General features: G+C 39.3%; 1 protein-coding gene across 4 annotated transcripts in view; it reads right to left on the bottom strand.

Moving 5' to 3' along the window:
* Positions 1 to 259: 259 nt before the first annotated feature.
* plce1 (phospholipase C, epsilon 1) overlaps positions 260 to 19025 on the bottom strand; it is an 83171-nt gene continuing 64405 nt past the window's right edge. Inside the window, exons 25-45 of one of the 4 annotated variants that reach the window (XM_008436706.3) lie at positions 18780 to 19018; positions 18621 to 18682; positions 18114 to 18279; positions 17918 to 18025; positions 17497 to 17613; positions 16238 to 16396; positions 15821 to 15956; positions 15520 to 15561; positions 12576 to 12694; positions 12239 to 12356; positions 10423 to 10560; positions 9928 to 10218; positions 8897 to 9060; positions 8211 to 8472; positions 7857 to 7975; positions 7428 to 7556; positions 7148 to 7345; positions 6134 to 6337; positions 5808 to 6020; positions 5069 to 5180; positions 260 to 3553 (exon numbers count right to left, since the gene is read on the bottom strand). In XM_008436706.3, coding sequence (XP_008434928.2) covers positions 3363 to 3553; positions 5069 to 5180; positions 5808 to 6020; positions 6134 to 6337; positions 7148 to 7345; positions 7428 to 7556; positions 7857 to 7975; positions 8211 to 8472; positions 8897 to 9060; positions 9928 to 10218; positions 10423 to 10560; positions 12239 to 12356; positions 12576 to 12694; positions 15520 to 15561; positions 15821 to 15956; positions 16238 to 16396; positions 17497 to 17613; positions 17918 to 18025; positions 18114 to 18279; positions 18621 to 18682; positions 18780 to 19018 — 3287 coding nt within the window. In that variant the 3' untranslated portion in view covers positions 260 to 3362. Of the gene's footprint in view, positions 3554 to 4971; positions 5181 to 5807; positions 6021 to 6133; positions 6338 to 7147; positions 7346 to 7427; positions 7557 to 7856; positions 7976 to 8210; positions 8473 to 8896; positions 9061 to 9927; positions 10219 to 10422; positions 10561 to 12238; positions 12357 to 12575; positions 12695 to 15519; positions 15562 to 15820; positions 15957 to 16237; positions 16397 to 17496; positions 17614 to 17917; positions 18026 to 18113; positions 18280 to 18620; positions 18683 to 18779; positions 19019 to 19025 lie in introns of all 4 variants that reach the window. The other 3 variants (XM_017310984.2, XM_017310983.2, XM_017310985.2) reach the window with 3 other exon arrangements.

The following is a 19025-nucleotide window of genomic DNA, read 5'->3' as shown; positions in this document are numbered from 1 at the left end:
ACAAAGTTCTCATGTGTAAGTAGTGGCAATTCTATATTAAAATAATATTTAAAAAATCTGCTCTTCTAATTCTCCAAACCAAGATGGCTCAGAATGCTGTCAATTGCAGGTGAGATAATGAAAACTCATAACTTCTCCACACAACCCCCGTTCAAAAATCTAGCAATATCTTTACTTCTGTAGTTACCATTCTAAAATAAAACTGACTTTTTATTCACCGCTCTTGGGCTTACATAAGACACCCCAATGTGCAACATCATTACATATTAGCATTTTATTCAGATTTTGCTATGTGACAGATCCATCATTAACTATCCATTCAGGAATTCAAGTAAATAGACATGTGCTTATGACGGGTTTTAACACAGATGGTGGGTGGTAGATGATATACTGAACGTTTTATGGAGATGGTGCTAAAGATGCAACACAGCCGACAACAAGCAAAGACATGTCAAGTTCAGTGGATATAAAGAATACATCAAAATGTAAATAATCTTTTCTTTCCACATTAATGAAAAATATGACAGTAACTGATACTACGGCGTAACTGCAGGATAATATGCCACGAGAATGACTACTGCACAAAACTTTACACTAAAATATTTACACGGCTAAATAAGTTTGAGTCAAGTCAAAGGAGAAGGATGCACCTCTTCTTTAACTACAATAAATAAAAAAAGAAAAACTACTTACAGAAACAACATAACTGCCAACCAGGGCTTCACATTGAAATAAATAACACACACAGTTCTCTCAGGTTGTAAAAAAAAACAAAAAAAACCATTACATTCAGAAATGAGGTCTACAGGTTAGGAAGAAGGAAAGCAAGATGTGAATGTGTGAAAACTCAGATTGCTCACAGATTTTTACAGCCTAACAGAAACTCTTCCCAGCTGCACTGTGCACCGACGTCGCTTTCATCCAGGCCACGGAGGCTGCAGGTAACGGTCGTTTGACGAAATATTATCTTCTGCCTGACATAATGGTTTTTCTTTGTGTTTAATTTCAAATCTGTAGCCGTCTGATTGGATAAGAGGATTAAAGCTTCATTATCGCTGACATGAAGTTGTGGTTTCTGGGATCAGTGTTTCATTTACCTTAATTACCAGAAGCCTCTGGGACCCGACCTCCCCACTGTCGGATGATAATCAGTGCGCGTAAATGAAATCAATTCTGACCAATTACAACAATAATTCAAGGCCAACAGTTAAATATATAAAATTAGAGAAGAAACTGTTTCAATATTGCACTAAAATTCTAACTAATTTACTTGGCACTGTGCTAGCTCCAGATAGAATGAGGACTATAGGAGGAAGTGAAATTCAAACGCTAATAAATCAGAACACGATAAGTAAGTAAAATGTTGGAATGCGAGTTAAAAATCTTAGTAATGGATTCACAAACTATTATCAGGAATTTAACGAATGATTCGTCCCACTGAAGCCTGACGATTTAGTGGTTTGTAAATTCAACTCCATATCTATTTACGGCCGTTTATTGTTGGTAATGCTGCTTGTTTTGGTAAATCGGTTTTCCTCTCGTCAGAAATCACCAACCAGACAAAACAACTAAAGATTTCTGCTTTTGAAGAACAAAATATTCAGCTGAAATGCAAGCTAGTTTTTGTTGTTGTTGTAAATAAAAATACATTGAAGGCAAATCTTTGATTGTCTAACAACTTTTTAACCACATTAGTAGAAATTGTCATGTATTTTGTTTTGTACTTTTACTTTTTATCCATATTTGCATCTTCTTTTTTCAATTAAATTATAGACTAAATATTTCATTTCCAGACTTAATTTTAATTACCTCATGAGGCTCTTTAGGTTGGATCAGAGATAATGTGAAGGAGACCTAACAAATCTACAAATCAGACGTCAAACATACATTTACATTTAAAGTTCTAAGCAAAATAAATAGTAATAAAAACCTACTGATAAAAATGGGAAGAATTGGCCAAAAGTGATTCTAGTTATTTTTTATAACAAAAATATATCCAACAACTTTAACATTTAAGCTCTGATGATACATTGATATGAACAACTCAAATAAAATTCATGTCACATTTTCTTCTGTTTTAAATAAAAAGAAAAAAACTTGGTTCACAATAAAAGCAACACAAAATGGTCAAAATAAAGAAAACAAAACACAATATGATCGTCTAACACGAATAAAAGAAAGAAAATGTGCAAAATGCTGTTAGGAGAATAATCACTAAAAAAAATTAGGAGCTGAACTCTGCACTGCTGCATGAACTTATAGGAACCGTTTGAGAATCAGCTTAAAATCATGTTACACATTAGACTGAGAAACTGGGAAATGAAAATTTGCACATATTCTAGATGTACAGTGGCCTCTCAATAGTAAGTTGCAAAATACATATTTTCCTAAAGGTATTGCATTAGTTGCCAAAATGGTAAGTAGCAAGAGATGTGAGCTCTTAAATTTTCTGTGCAACAGCTTCAAATCAAATCCTCCTTAAAAACATCTTCAAATAGAAGTCTGATTCAGTTTTGCAGCCACGTTAAAGTTAAGCAACAAAAGGTTCCACGATCGCTCCTAAACAGAAACCAATATTGCACACCGTCTCTGATCTAGGACGCTGCCATGTGTGCTGTTGCTTTTAGTGCAGGTACGTTAGTGTTCGGCAAATTGCCTGGAGCCTCGCAACGTCTGTTAGTGAATAACCAAGTAAAGTGGAAAAGTTTACTTCGCTGCCTCAAACTGTGCTCTTACAGCACCACAGAGTTGAAACAGTGAGAAGAAGAACCAAACAAGCCCGCTTGTCTGCCTCTGCTGTAATGTCTTTACCCAAGAGAGGAAGAATAAAATCTCCTTACAATATCCTTCATTTTAATTAAGATCTTCCTCCATCTGTCACTTCTTGAGTATCAGTTTACATCAAACCTTTGAACCATCTAAACCACAAAACAATAATTTGTGTCTAATAAAAAAAAAAACATTTATCCATAGAGCAGCTCATTTAGCAGTTTAGACTCATACTTACTTGTCAATTAACTGTCCCTCAGGGCTTTTTTCCTCCTGCTCGTCAGAAACAGGAGGAATATTTTAGTGCTATTTACAGTCCCTGGAGACTGCCATTAAAAACAGCTGCCCATGATACTCTGGACCATCTCTGGAGCCGTAACAATCGCTAGAAACCGAGAGGAATGGGAACAGACACTTGGGAATCTCCCAAAATCCTGTCCATCCTTCCACCAAGTGAGGAAACTAGGTTGTTATGCACAGAAGAATCTACCTCAAAAGCTACAAGTCCTCGTGGAAACACTTCAGAAATTGTGGGAAAAACAGAAAATTCCTCCAAGTTTACGAGTAGTCAGTGCAAGTTTTCCTCCTGGATCTCATTTGTGGATCTTCCAGTTCCTGAGGAGGTGAAGCTTCAAAACTCGGAGGGTCAGAGAGCAGCTGGGAGGCTGGAAAAGTCGGAGATCTCTATTAAAGGAGGAGGAGGAGGAACCCTGGATGAACCTTCCAGCCTCCACCCTACCCTCAGTCACCCACGCCTTCAGACCTGCAGCAGCAGACAGATACCCTGCAGAGAACATAGTTTGACTTTCATTTTTAGATTTAGAATGGAAAATATGTGTATTTATTCCATACAACCACAGAGGTCCAACATGGATGCACCGTAATCAATACCACACAGCAGATAAAAACAATCATGACAAATGGATTATTGCTAGAAAGTGAAACTGAAATGCTGATTAGTGTACTACTACATTTGATTTTGAGTTGGTGGAATGAAGCTTAGTTTCATTCAACATGTCTGAATCAGAACAAAACACTCAAACAATCTGAAGAGTGATTCCAGATATAAATATGATTTACACGTTTCATGCTCTATCGGTAATTCAGTAGCAAAGTAACCCTGTGCACATATGGAGCACTTTACAACTAGTGAAACTCCTTGCAAAAATGTGTGAAAAGTCATAAAATAAACAAATCTAGGGCTGCAGGTAGTGATATGTTTTGGTAGAGTATTGATTGTTCTGGTGGCTAATGGAGATTTTTCATTTAACCTTCTCATCTGGTCAACACACAAGATGCATGTGTGGAGGAAGGATGATTCCATGTCTGGTGAACAATTTCTATGTTCATTTAGCCAAATATCAAAATGATAATGAAATACTCAATAAGAACTCTTGAATTTTTCTGGCACAAATGTAACCAGAATTTATACCATAACAGGCTCTCCTCAGAGCCTAAAAAAGAAAAACAGACGCTCCGCCATGTTCAGTCAAAAAGTAATTTTTTTTAAATGCAAATTTTCCCTCTTAGGACAAAGTGCAAAGCTCCTTTTAATCATTTTTACTCAATCAAAGGAAACATAGAGAGGTCAAAGGTGATCTCTCCAAGAAAAAGGGACTATAAGGAGACAGACACTATTGCCAGAGAGTAAGTAAATTCAACCCAAATGTTTCCAGTCAATAAGAAGCAACAATTTTTTAGTGATCCTGACAGTAAATGTGGCAAAATGTTCTCCAACGCTCACTTTTAGAGAAATGCAGTAAGCCTTGACATGTAAGGGTCACCAAGTCTCCTCCCAAGCATACCTAAAGCAGCCTTTATGTATGTTTGGTATGAAGTGAAGGTCCTCATCAAGCCAGAGGCTGAGAAATCAAAAGAACCTGTGTATAATTGATTGCTCAATACAACTTTGAAATTCTGCTTAAATTATAAACAAAAAATTTTTTTCAATTGCTTTTATTTTGAAAGAACTGTTAGAGAGGGCAATAAGTAAGGAAATTTAGTTCTGAATAATAAAAATAAAGGCATACTTGAATTTATGCACTGACTTAAAATATCATTTTGTTTCAAATTTGTGATTTACTAATTCTTGCACATCTCTCTCACTGGTGCCAGTCCCTGTGGAAGCTGCGAGAACATGGGAATTTCTCTGCTAGCACTGAGTTCAATGTAATGTTAGAGGTTATAGACAGCATACAGTACCTCTGTTGCCTCTCCATGCACAGACAGCAGGCAAATTGTGAGCCTCACTCCTGGAGCTCTGTCAGAGCCACGCAGCATGCAGCTCGCTCATCCTTACTCTGCGTGGGGCCGTCCGCTGCCAGGCCCGTCGTCATGCTGCGGCTGCGACTGGTTAACTTTTTCAGCTCGCTGGCAAAGGAAATCACCTTCTTTTTGTCCTCCCGCGCCAACTGGAAGAAGAAGGGGTTTGGTGTTAGTGGAACAAAATAAGAGATGTCCCTAATCTCCTCAATATAAAGGCAGAATCCAGGTTTTCTCTCATTTTCCCCTCTTTTTGGGAACCTGATTTATTTGCTGTTCTACTTGTGTATTATTTGTGAATAAAAGCACACTTAAAAGGAACTTAAAAATGTACTTTAAGCTTTATTTAGCGAGCTTTATCTCCAGTTTCACAGCAAAAGACGTCAGATGCAAAAATAATAATAAATAAATAAAATGCAGACACAGAAAAAGCTGTTTACAAGCTCATTAAAACTGCATGAATCACAAAAAACACGGAGAGGAAGCCGAGCACAAAAAACAAACAAAACCAAAGGCAGCAGCAGGTACACAAAAGCCATTATGATTAACAGCGCGTTAGAACATGAGAAACAGTTTGCTTTATGTGTAATGAGGTGAGAACAAGTAGAAGCACAAGGATGGGGAGCAGGTGTAGCAGCCACACATTGTTTCTGCTCATAAAATAATAAAACTGAGACAAAAACATCACCTGAAAGCAAAGCATGAAACACTGGAAGCTTAAAAAACAAAAAAAAAAGCGTCTTGTTCTGAAAATATCTTTCTTTGTTTCCAGCTACCTGCTCTTTGAGTTTAAGGATGAACTTTCCGGCGCCCCGCCAGCGGTTCTGAGCTTGGTAGACGCACTCGTGATCCAGCAGCACCCGCTGGAGGGGCTTGGTGGCGGAGGACTTCTTAGAACCGGCGTCCCTGCCGACCTCCTCCACCAACACATAGTCACAGGGATTGGGGTTGGACAGAATACTGTAGGAATACTTTGCCTTTGACAGTGTCTACTCAAAACAACAAAAAACAAAAAAAAAGAAAACAGAGGGAAAAAAATATGATGTAGAAATCATAAAGCTGGAATTCTGTGCCGTGCTTTAATAATTTCTTAGGGACCCACCTGCTGGATGATGTCCTGAGCCGTGCTGTACCGCGGGGCTTTGATCACAGTGTGAGGCTGTTCTGGTGAAACTTCATGGACCTGAACTAAGAACATCTCATCCTCTCCTCCACTGCTGCCGCCGCCGCCGCCTCCTGCTGCGTCCTTCCCCCCCACTGTCGCCTCCTCCTCTCTCTCCAGGACAGTGATTTTGTCGTTAAGGTTCTGAATTAATGAAACCAACAAGAAACAAACTTTAAAAAAAAGTACGAAGAACAGGTGCATTTTAATTAAATTACAATATGATCGAAAGGTTTACTTATTTTGGAAACTGAAAGGAATATGCAGGCGATACTTGTTTGGGGCTCTTTAAGTTTATAGCTACCTATATAGTTTATCTACCTATATACTTTATTTATAGCTATAGGTAGATTTGTTTTGCAGGGGTTCAAAACATATCCACACACACATACACACGCGCACACACAGAATAAAAAAAAGAAAAACATCATAACCAGAATCATTCGGATATAACAGTGCTGAAAGTGCTTGAGGCTCCACAAATGTGATCACAGCAGGACGCAGAAGTGAAGAGTAAGACTCAAAAATAGAAAAAAAAAGAAAAAATGAAATCTATAGAGACTATCAGTGTCATTTCAGCTGCATCAATACAGAATGGTATAAAGCGCATGTAGCTCTAAGAGCAGCTTTCAGCTCGTCTGCGATGTTTGATCTCAACTTGACAATACTCCATAGATTCTTCACATGCTTTAGGTCAGGCAGTCCATCACAAATCCATCTGTGCAGAAATCCACAGATGGATCCACAGATGGATCACAAATCCATCTGTGCATAATGATTTTACATAATTTATTTTGTTCTTGAACAGAATCATTGAAATGCATAACATTTTTGAACATTAGAATCTCACTCACTGAAGTGCATTTTTAAGAGGCAACCACAAGAGGGCACTAGAGTCTACATTACGTCATGTAGACGAGGCAAAGCGCAGGATGCAGCTCAGTTTGTTTGTACCTCGTCTCTTGTTTTGATGCAGATCCTCCCCACATATCCATCGTCTGCGTCCCAGCTGCTGACGAGCCTGACCACCTCCTCCTCGGGGGCCAGGGGCCGATACTGAGCGCAGCGCTTCACCTCGCTGCGCTCCTTCAGCAGGGGCACTTTCTCCTCACACAAGAAATGCTCCAAAGGGTTTTCTCCAGATCTCACAACCTGAACACATATAAACGACAAATGCGTGTGTTTATTTCTTTCACTCCTGCCTCAGTCGCTTTTTCATTTTTGTTGCACATACCATGTCCAGCAGCTGCTTGGCTGTGGTCTGCTCCGTCACAGAGAAGACTTTGAAGGGTTCTGGACCAGGAGTCCCATGTACCGTCACCCTGTGCTGCTCTGAAAGACGCTTCTCCTCTGAACTAAACAGCTGGGGAGAGAGCAGGCCACGCATGGCGTGGCGCGGCACGTTATGAAACTTCCTGACATGAGATTTCTGCTTTCATCGACACTCTCTTCAGAGCGAGAAAGTCAAACCGAAGCGAGTTTTGATGTTGCTGACTGGGCCAGCAGGAGTTGCTTTGAACATTCCTGGGTTGCAGTCTATCACTTGTTAAACTTTAATGAGGATGTGTCATTACGAAGGCTTTGAAGTTTTACAAGTGCACTTAAGCGATCAAATCTCGTTTGAACCGCTGCAATCTCAGCACCAGACCTGAGCAAGTCTTACCAAAGATGAGGGAGTGGCGCCCCCTGTGGGACCTTCCTCTGTTCTGTGGCTGTAGATGAACAAGCTGGAGACTTCGAGAGGTTCATTATGCTGCGTTCTCAGCTGAACATGCCTGTAACCTAAAACACAGAAAAACAATAACTATACTCTGACTGGATGTGCTTTACTTTAATTATGTCTCTAAAATGACTGTGAAAGACTGGATCTAAAATTTTCTATGTGTATAATGGTTTACAAAAGTGTTAATGCCTCTAAAATGTACACATGAGATGAGGATTAACACAAATATATATTATTTTATGTATTTATTTTCATTTACTATCACTTATTTGCTGTCAGCTGTGTGACTCCAACCTGGTTTGAGGGCTTTCAGAGGCAGCGTTCTCTGAGCCGTGATCTGGGAGCTGTTGTTCTCCACCACGGCAAATCGCAGGAAACACATCTCCTCGAAATGCACCGTGAACTGAAAGCGCTCGCTCCACATCGGGTTGAGGGTGTTGCGGTGGATGGGCTTGGTGCGGAAGTGGCAGGTGTCGACCGACATTCCCAGGACGTCTACCTCGATGCAGGGGCTGCCGGAGCTGTTACCCGGACACACGTTCTGTCCGGAAACAAGCTGAGAGGAAAGCACCATGTGAGATGCTGTCATTTCTTTCTAAATATATCATTCGGCACTAAACAGCGGGTGGGTCTGAGAGCACTGCCTTCACAGTCACCCTGACCTGCAAAATGGGGATTTACCTTCTTTTAGACCCCCACACAGGAACACAGTGTGATTTTTGTGTCGAGTCACTCCTGTTTATACTCTTTGTTCTGGTACATCAGTTTACGACCAGGCGAATAATACTTTATTAACATGAGCAGCAACTTTAACCGATCGACTTCCATCCAAAAAAGGCAATACAGCCATGGGTTTTGTGTGTATTTTCTTTTTTTTTAAGATCCTAAACTAACATTTGATGTACATATGGGAAGTTAAAATTGAAACATGACAGAACAATTGTAAAAATGTAGTCATTCTGAGTGAAGTTTAAACTCACAGTGAGGGAATAGACTGCTGGGCTCATTTTCTCCGGGTCTCTTTCCATCGGACAGAACTGCTGGTAAAGTGGACAGCTACGGTCCCAGAGCACAGCAGGCTTCAGAACATAGCCACAGCCACCATTAGCCTCAAACAACGCTGTGTTTAACTGCATCGGCAGATCTGAGGAGGAAAAAATAAAAACTTTTAACACAACAGAAAAAGCAGGAGTTTTGCACAAAATAGCAACAGTGTAGAAGGAACTGACTTCTGTCGTAACAGTTTGTGGGAAAAGGCGGCAGTGTGGGCTCACATTAGCGAGTTGAGGGATTTTCTCACAAAAACAGAATGTGGCCTGCATGTAAACTGCTCTTAAGAGACAATGAAATTGTTTCCCCGTGTTTTAACACTGCCATTCTTTCAAACTGCATTCAAGAGAGCCTTTCTAAAAGGCAAGTACTTAACGTGATTGTGAGCATCCTCGTCACATCGATCACTTTTATGCATGAGTTTATGTTTTAAAGATGATGTAGGCATGATTGAGTAGGAAATATTTAAAGGATAGGAACAGTCGCTACAATCCTCAAAAAAAAAAACACTTCTGCTTTACAGATCTCCTCTGTTTCTGCTTTCTTTAACACACCTAAATTAAAAGGTAATTTCCTTGTTGCTAATTTATGACTTCATTTTTTAATGAAGTTTTGAGGAAGCTAATTTCAGTATGTCTTGCCACACCCAGGTCTGACTACTCTATCAGTAGTATCTGTCTAACAGGCTAAACGACCTCAAAAAAGCAACACAATGTGACTAGAAAAAACAAATTTTTTAGCACCTATTGGTCTGAAAAGGCTTGCAACAAATGAAATAATTTAAAAGTAACTTTTATATTTGCTCTGGCAGATCTGGACCTAAAGGCTCCGAGGCAATCCAAAGATGCTATAGACTTATGTAGAAACTCAAAACACATGTTGCATTTTATCAAGCAGACATAATCTGCCTTTAATCCCGCTTCATACCTTGACTGACATGTACCTAAGCAGGTCAGCTCACCGTCTGTCTGATAGTTGAGGGCCACCAGCTGAATTCCATGCAGCCAGAAGAGCAGAGGGTTGGGATTCGTGGAGTCGATCCTGGTGGCTGCTGGGTATGTCCGGAGCAGCTGGCACTCCGTGTGCTGGATCAGCTTCTGAGAGTACCGCCGACACAGTCGCTTGGCTGCGTTCTCGTTGACGGATGAGATGTGGTAGCATTTGGGTGTGCGGATGATGGCGCTGAGCGAAGTGGGGGGGTTGAGTACGGGGGATGTCTGCTGTTCCTCCCAGCTGAGCCGTTCAGAGCCGCCTGCAGAAAGAGCAAGGAAAACTTTTGAAATCAGTATTTTTAGTCTTCTAAAATAAGGCAAAATAATAGAAATAAATCAGAATTAGGGTTCTGTTAGTGTACAAAGATTGATAGTTAATTATTAATACCCTTAACTAATTGACAGGTTGGTCTGTTTATTTTCTAATTTCTGTTAAATCAGGAGCAGCTCTAGGCCCTGCATACCTTTTCCTGGGGTGCGGCTTTGGGCTGTGACCTCCCCTGTTGCGCCACAGCGAGAAGGAGCTGTTCCAAATATGGACTTCCTGCTTTTACCTCTGTCCTTTCCTCTACCAGAACCAGATGGAGACAAGGTAGACAGACCTGCAGGGTGATAGAAGGCACATCTTTAAAGATTACAGTGAATCATACTATACCTTTCATAGTCCCTTTTAACTCTGGTTAATATCAACCAATAAAGTTCAAGATCTAATTAAACTTAATTTAATTAGATAAATTAAACATAATTTCCTAATACTGTGCCAAGATGTCACCACTGCCATGAGATGTCTAGCAGTTTCCTCAAAATATAGGGAATTCTCCTATAAGTGTGGGAATATGTCTACAACTTCACCATCAGTTTCAGTCTTACTGTGGAGGATAAAGTACCAAAAACGTCATCAGAACACCATACCAACTTTATTTATCAAGCACTTTAAAACAATCACAGCTGATACAAAGTGCTGTACATTAAAACACAACAATAAAAAAATAAAAAAAAAACTCTTACAGTTTAAAAACAAACATACGATTTAAAACCGAGGCATTTTAGAAATTTTGTAAAGAAGTGAAGAAAACCGCCACCCATTTTGATCAATAATTTTTATCTCGTGCTGTACTCTGTGCGGCATATGACTGAGAACAGTCAAAAGGCATAAAACCAAAAACACTTTTCAACCAATGATTAATCTGAGCTGATGACACAGAGGCTCTGGAGCCTGAAGTAGCTGTAAAAACTCCCAACTTGCCTCTGTTGCCAAGCAATCTGCCTAAATGTGTATTTTGGAAGAGCGTGCACTTCTCAGTTTGGAGTCCTACTCCACAGGAAGCATGGTTTATACCAGTACTAAGCAGGGTGCCATAATTTATTTATTTTTTTCTTCTTTAAGAGTGTCAATTGCTCATTTCATCTGCTTGGCGAGATCCATTATTGGTCTTACTTTGACGTGAAGAAAGCTTTAGTCAATGTTTATTTAGGAAATTTCTATCCCCACACAGAATTTTCTCAAAGTTGATTTATTCATGCAAAATGAAGTTTTTATGCATTTACTTGAAATATGAGGAAAAGCAAAAAATAAGCGTGTTACTAAAACCAATGGCATCAAACATTTCTGCTTTAAATAAAAGTTGAAAATGTAAATATTTGCACACAGTTTTTTATGGGGTAGGGTGACCAGTCAGGAATAGTGCCAGGCCTGCTGCCTTTGTGAAATAAGCCAATCATCCGGCTTCCTTTCTCACATCCTTGTCTCTGGAAACTGTAAACAAATAAAAGACTAGTGGAAACACTGGTGGGTTTATAAGGGCAAATGTCATTTAACGAGAAGACCATATTTTAGACATGGAAGAGATGATGAGGTTCTATATTTAAAGCGCATGGAGAAATATTTTAGATAAATCGCAGTGAGGAATGAAGACGGATTTCTCTGAAGATGATACAGGCAACATCATGAGTGCATAAAGAAAACGAAGTCAAGAGTCCTGATCTGAAGAACTGAGGATGTACTCAAGTTAAACTCTGAAGTCAAAAAAGGCAGAGCAAGTAAAGAGTTTTCTTACAACACGGTAAAACTAACTGAGGTTTTATCAACTTCTACAGAAAACTGAAGCATAATAAAGTGGCCACAATTTCCCAACGGGGGAGGAGGAGTCACGAGCTTAGTGGGTGTTCTGTGTGGGATAGCAAAAAAGTCTTTCTCAAAAAGACGGCATTAAGAGCAAAAACAAAACTGAAATCGTCTTACGTATCTAGATAAATACACTGAGTGCTTAATGTCCATACCAGGGAATTTTACAGCCTGGCAGTAGATGATGAGGTCAGAGAGCTCCTGGGCGATCTGTCGGCTCTCCTTCTTGTTCTGAGGAAGGTAAAACTCCTCACCCAGCTCCATGTCGAACACCTGCAGGTCCGGACATTAGGGAGCAACAGAAGCTGGATTTCACATAAGCAGCAAATAAAAACAGGCTGATACTGAAATGCATTTAGCTCATATTGACTTATTTTTTTTATGTCACACTGTGTTCCACAATAGTGAAGAAAAACAAGCATGAGAAAATGATAAATGAGTAAAAATATTAATCAAAGGAATGAAGTTGTTTTATGACTTTAGGTTTCTAACCTTTCCTTTGCTCTGTATCATGTTGTCGGCTTTCTTCATCCTCTTTGGTATTTCGTCAACACTTGGCTCCTCCTTGTCAGCCGGGCTCTTAGCGTCGGGCTTGTCATCCAGGATGTTGTCTGTACAATAAAACGGGATAGTAGAGAAAGGAAACCTAATCAAAACAAGCATTTTCTAAACGTTGATGACTCTTCTGTAAGATCCTGAACCCTGTTTGCTATCAGAAAATGTATCAATTCAAGATCGTCTTAACTTGTATAGAGAAGAACACCAAAAACTAAATAAAAGTTTTGGAATGGCCTAGTCAAATCCTACACTGCTGTGGCATGAGACATTTTTACTTAACTGATATTTTCTCCACAGCAAAATTAAGGCATCTAGCCTTAAAATAAAAACAGTAATTCCACATTTTCTTCAGCTCTAATGTTCATCAACAAAAACTCATTTAAAATATATTAAGCAGCTAACAAGCATATTCTTTCCCATTGGGGAGCTTATAAGCATTTCTGAAGCAAAAGCTCACAAAAATTCCAGCTTGAAAAGAAATATTCAAAGCACTATCTCTTAACTGTAAACAGAAGCAACAGCAGGAGTTTGTTTGTATGCTCCCTTTTCCTCCTACACAGAAATAAAAAGACGGAATAAAAAAAAAAAAACATACATCAGTTTAAAGGCTTGGAGGCTTTTTATTTGGAAAATCTTAATTCCTAACATTTGGAATGTTTTTAAAAAGCGGTTTCACAACCAAGCTGAGGTTAAACGTTGGACTGCAGACAGCAGCTGAGGTGGGCCAAAGTGTGACGGGAGGGAGCTACTGTTTAACCAGAAAGGGAGGGAACTTGCCAAATTAGAACTGAAATGTTTGTATTTGAAGGGCAAGCTGATGTTAGTGCTAAGGCTGGTAACATAAAACAAACAGGGTGGAGGACTACTTGATTAAGCTGCATTTGATAAGTTTATTGGTTAATATTTCTGAGCAAGTATTGGGAAAAAAAAAAAAGAGCTAAACTGGCGTTCTAAAGCTCTATTAACGGTGAATTTGTCAAGCAGGGACAACCAGGGAATAGCAAATTGAAGGGCAGGGCTGAGGCTGAGACCACGGCAAGATAGTTTTCCCTGGTTTGTTGTTCAGCACAGGGGCAATGTAGGGCCTGAGAAACCAGATGGCTTTGTTTTGCTTCCCTGATGAGTCTGCCCAGCCGCTGGCGAGGTCACAGACAAACACAGTACGGAGGAAAAGAGGAAGGGGGATCTTATCTTTATGGGACAAAGAGCAACTTTACAGACAGCATTATACTTTGACAATAAGTGTGAAGTTTTATCAATAGGAATCCAATTTTAATCAGAAGGCTTCAAGGCTAGCACATACAGATGTGCACAGGTTCCCTGACTGCACTGCGTTTATGCAGCTGCTATTATGCAGGAAGACGAGGCTGTTTCACGTTAGCAGTCCTTGAACATGAAGAAAGCTCAGGTCAAAGTTTGGTGAACGTGTTGAGACAGAAAACAGTCTCAGATTTCTCTAAAATGAACGTTCACAGATTTTTGATCTGAGGGTCTAACAAGCTCGACGACAAACAGCATGTAAAAATTCATAGGTTCAGAAACTACATAGTGATCGCAGAGCAGCGGCATGTAATCACAAACACTGCTGATGTCACCGAGTAATGAACTACAGAAACAAACAGTTGTCCCTAAGCTGAGGTGTAAAATCTGAAAATACTGGGTTGCAAATGTGCTGCAGGAGAGGCTGACAGTTCAACCCGTTTGCGTCACTTTTATTTTATTTTCTTACAGTCAAGCATCAAAGATTATAAATAAATATTTCACCGCAAAACAGATTGAAGTGCTAGTTCCCATGCCAGAAAGCAACACAGAGCAGAGCAGGACCTTTGATCCACACAAGCAGCACGCAGACAGCAGCAACAGCAGCGATCACTAGTGCACTTCTTCATCCTGGTGTTTCATCTGTAAAGATTATGCAGTGGTATAAAAGCGCCAAATAATCACAGTGTCCCGTGAAAAGACACTAGAGTTTTAGCGTCAATATCTAAACAAAGTATTTTACACAGTTATTGTTCTGGATTCACACCCCTTTGATCTTTTCCAAATTTGCCACATAACAACCATAAATCTCAATGCATTTTATTGGGATTTTATGTGACAGACCAACACAAAAGTGTGGCTTGCTTTTGTATTCAGCCTCTGTTACTCTTTTATTATAATCTGACGCTACCAGTTGCCTTTTGAAGTCACTTAATTAGTAAACAGACTCTTCCTTGGTGTAATTTATTATAAGTATAAGTACAGCTGTTCTGTAAAGGCCTCTGAGGTTTACAGGCTCTTCTGCGCCCAGGTCAATACTGTCTACAACTACTTTTTATTGCAATAACACCTGAAAGTCTAGTGGAGTATGTCTCCACCAGCAGGGCTGTTCTAACACATAAATATGCTTTAATATAAACTATTATAGCTCTTGCTGTATGTTTAGGGTTGTTAACCTCACAGCCCTCTGAAGTTAATCCAGAATTACCATTGAACTCTTGGTTGCTTTTCTGGTGTTGTCCCTCTTAGCAGGATTACTATACATTTACATTTTCAGACGATGGATTTAACAGTGTCCAAATATGCTCAAAACTGTATTGTATTATTTGTCTTACTGGTGTTGTTTGTTTACTGATGTTCTCTAATAAACCTCTGAGGTTCTCACAATTACATACTGCCTTGTTTTGATGTGTAATATAAAACACTGAAACTTTATATTTGCGGTTGTAATGTGACAGAATATGACAGCGTTCAAGGAATTTAAATAAACGTTAATCACAAAGATTGACGTTTTTTGTGTTTGTTTTTTTCACAAACCTTCTGAAAGAACACCAGCGTCCACTGCACAACAATTACAGAGAAAACACAGAAGCTTAAAGAGGCACATCAGGGGATTTACCTTCTAGGCCATATGAGGCAGTAGAGGCTGTGAGGACATCAGCTAAGTGGAAAACAGGCAAGAAAAAGGGAAAATGAAACGAAAAAGAATAAAGTGTCAACAAAACACAATCAGCTGTTAAAAAGAGGAAGGACAGAATAGAGTAGTGAACAGAAAGTGAACGAAAGGAGACAACATGAAAACTTTTAAGTGGGGGCATATTCAAGTTTGTTTTGAGTTCACTGAAATCCCATTGGGCCTCTTTAATTGAGTGCAGCTTTGGAGTTGGCTTCCCCCCATTTCAAAGCATAGCTATCCTCACCATCTGATAGAGACTCATAATCATAGTCATATTCATCTTCCTCTTCTTCCTCTTCTTCATTAGCGTGGTTGTTAGGGGAAGATACTCCTGGTGATCCGTTGCTCGCTTGGGCTTGCATGTGTGCCAGCTGGTGAGCCTGTGAATGAGTTTACATGGATATTATCAGAAGGACCTAGGATCTATATCACTCATGATTTTAAACATAAGAGCTGTTGTCCATAGAGAAATCCTTGTTTTCGCTAAATCGAAATAGTGCATACATTTCAGCACATCTATTATTTATGTCTCACGGTACTCTAAATGAGCAGCGGTGCTCAATATGTAATAAACTAAAGCAGCCTGGAGGTTCCTTCACAGAATCACTTTGAGGAAATATAAATTATGCAAACATATGGACGGGAGCCGTTTTATCCCGACCTTCTGTTTGAGGATGTCCACCGGCGCCTGATGGGCTTTCAGCTTCTTGTTCTTGAGGAGGATCTTCCCACGCAGCTGCAGCGGGGACGGCAGGTGAGGGTCATCGCTGAAGTCACTCTCAAAAAGGAAACGAGTCACGAGACGTTCCCCACACACAGTCTAATGGAAAAAACATTTTTTTAATGTGAGAAGATGTGTCATGTCGAAAGGATGAAAGGGAAAAAAAAAAAGGATGTTTGAAGCTCAAGTAAAAAATGAAAGTGTCTTTATCAACTCAAGACAAGGCAACAAAAAACAAACATGACCAGGGTGATGTAAACTGTCAAGGGGCACAGAGCTGTTTGAACTTTAAAGACTTTAATTTATCAAGATCGCTAGAAGTGGGTCTCCAAGGAAGAGGAAATGATGTGAAGTTCTCTTGGTGACATCGCATGATTTAGCTGTCTTTCCCTGAACCTGACCTGGCGTGACCTCCAGTTTACGATGCAACTTAAAAAAAGCAAGATTGTCTGTTTAAATCATCAAAGCAGCTGGAAAAATGTGGTGATTGAAAACATATGTGAAGTCTTGGAAACTGTGAATGCATATTTCATTAAGGTGGTGATACAGTGTTTTGGGCAGAAACGTGGATACACAATTCAATTTGATTTAGTTTATGTATACAGCACTAATACACTAATCATTGGTGAATCTTTGATGGTTTTAGTTTTGAATTGATCCATTCTTTTTTCAGGATAGTTGGGTGATTCGACAGGACAATGACGCCAAACATACTTCTAGATTGTTTGGAATAGATAAAGCAGGATAACAATAAGTTTGAAATAGCCCTAAATTGTACTGCTAAAAAACTGGCTCTGTGCAATAAATCCAACAAATTAAATTAGATCTATTAATGCTTATTGACATCTAACTTCATATCAGTAGGGGTGTCTGGATTTGGGCTAGTATGAATAATTTGGTTCAGTGTGTAAGAGAAAAATTCCAAGAAAAAAACTTCAGAAAATAATTCTTTCACAATTTATTGAGCTTATTTATTGTATAATCATGCCAGTTCTGTCTAAAAAAAACTGCTAAAAGGCATTGTTAAAAGTCCAAGATTAATATAAATTTCATGCCAACTACGACCATATTTTAACTTCTGTATTCCATTAATGGAAAAAAAAAAAAAAACAGTTATGTTTTTATTTTTGGCTACTACTCGGGCATCAACAAAACCCAAAACAAATTATTCACATACGTCTCAAAGCGTCCCATCATACCTTGAATATTTCAGCCATCTTACGCTGCTGCAGAAGTGAGCAGTGGTTCTCTATGGACAATATGACTGGCATGTCAGAGTTGACAAATGCGGACCGATTTACGGCTTCCACCACATCCTGAGGGATCAGGGGAACAAGGAGAACTTCTTACAAACAAAACTAAATCAGAATTTACTAAAACATTCCTCTGAGTTGCAGTTTCAACAAAAATGTCTGCAAAGCATGCTGCACAAGATGGATAGTAATTGAAGCTCAGTGCAGACCAGTTGGTAAATGTTTATAATGTTTTAAAAAAATTAGCTCAATCTGATCCAAAATCAAACTTTTATCAGCTTGATGTGATAAAAATCAAGGACTAATTTGTATTTATATTTATAATATAAATAATTATATTTATGAAATATAAATAGCCATATCTGACCTTAAAGGGGATTTTGGTGGTGAGTGTGTGTCCGTGGTAAATGACTGGCATGCCGTCATCTCCATCCCAGCAGTCCAACTCCACACTCCTACAGCCTTGAAGCAGAACCTGAAAATCAGAGAATTTACAGGGAAAAGAAATGTTGAAAATCTGGACATTCTGGTTGAAAGTTACACCATTTAACAGTGTGACTTACATGGCTATAAAGCTCAACAGAGGACTCTCCTTTGAGCTGATGACCAGTCAGGTAGGTGTTGTGAGAAGACTCGATGTAGTAATATGACAGAGGGTACTGCAGCTCCTCTGGATTCATCTGAGATTCCTCATTATTAGAAGCAAAGTTGTCTTTGTCCATCAGAAACCTAATCCAGACATAGAGAAACAATTTCTAAGCGATTTAATAACGTTTTTGCTGTGTCTTCTACACACAGTTTGCAATTTGCCACTTGCAAAAATTTTTGCATTGGGATTTATTTCTGAGTTTCAGAGTAAAGGTGGTTCAATTTATACATACACTAATTGTTTTAGATGTTTATTTATAAATAAATATTACAAACTTCTTAGGGATAACTTTGTTTTTGTCTGTCACATATAAGGGCAATAAAATTATGAATCTTTGCAGCTGCAACAAGATAAAATGTGGAAAAGTTAAAGAGGAAAGTTTTTCACCAGGTTGAAGCTTAGTGTGTACTTTGTGCTATACCTTGCAAAACCTTCAAATGACATCCAACCCATTTGTCTCATGGTTGATGAAGGCTCAAATCTCTGCAAGAGAAGTAAATAGTAGACACAAAGTGTTAATTTCTTTTCTCATTACTGAGGTATAATCTGTGTTGTTGTCCACCTTGCTCCAGATTTGTACCTGTATGATGCTGAGGATCTCATCGTAGCTCAGATGCTCTCTCTGACAGTTCACTAAAAAGTCATTGAGTTGTGGTATAGCTAATCCCAAAACGCCCAGCGATGCATTCTCCACCCCTGTGCCGTTTGTCACGATGCTGGCCGCCGCGATCGCATCTGAGATCTGCTTCTGGTTGTCTGACATCAGCTGCCGCGTCCGGATAAACAGGCCGAGATCAGATCCATTCCGAGTGAGCAGGTCTAAACA

The sequence above is a fragment of the Poecilia reticulata genome, chromosome 19 (genome assembly GCF_904066995.2).
Source record: "Poecilia reticulata chromosome 19, P_reticulata-male-v2, whole genome shotgun sequence".
In the NCBI taxonomy this organism is placed as follows: domain Eukaryota; kingdom Metazoa; phylum Chordata; class Actinopteri; order Cyprinodontiformes; family Poeciliidae; genus Poecilia; species Poecilia reticulata.
Note: the sequence above shows the minus strand (reverse complement) of the source record. Positions and strands in the feature narration are given on the sequence as shown.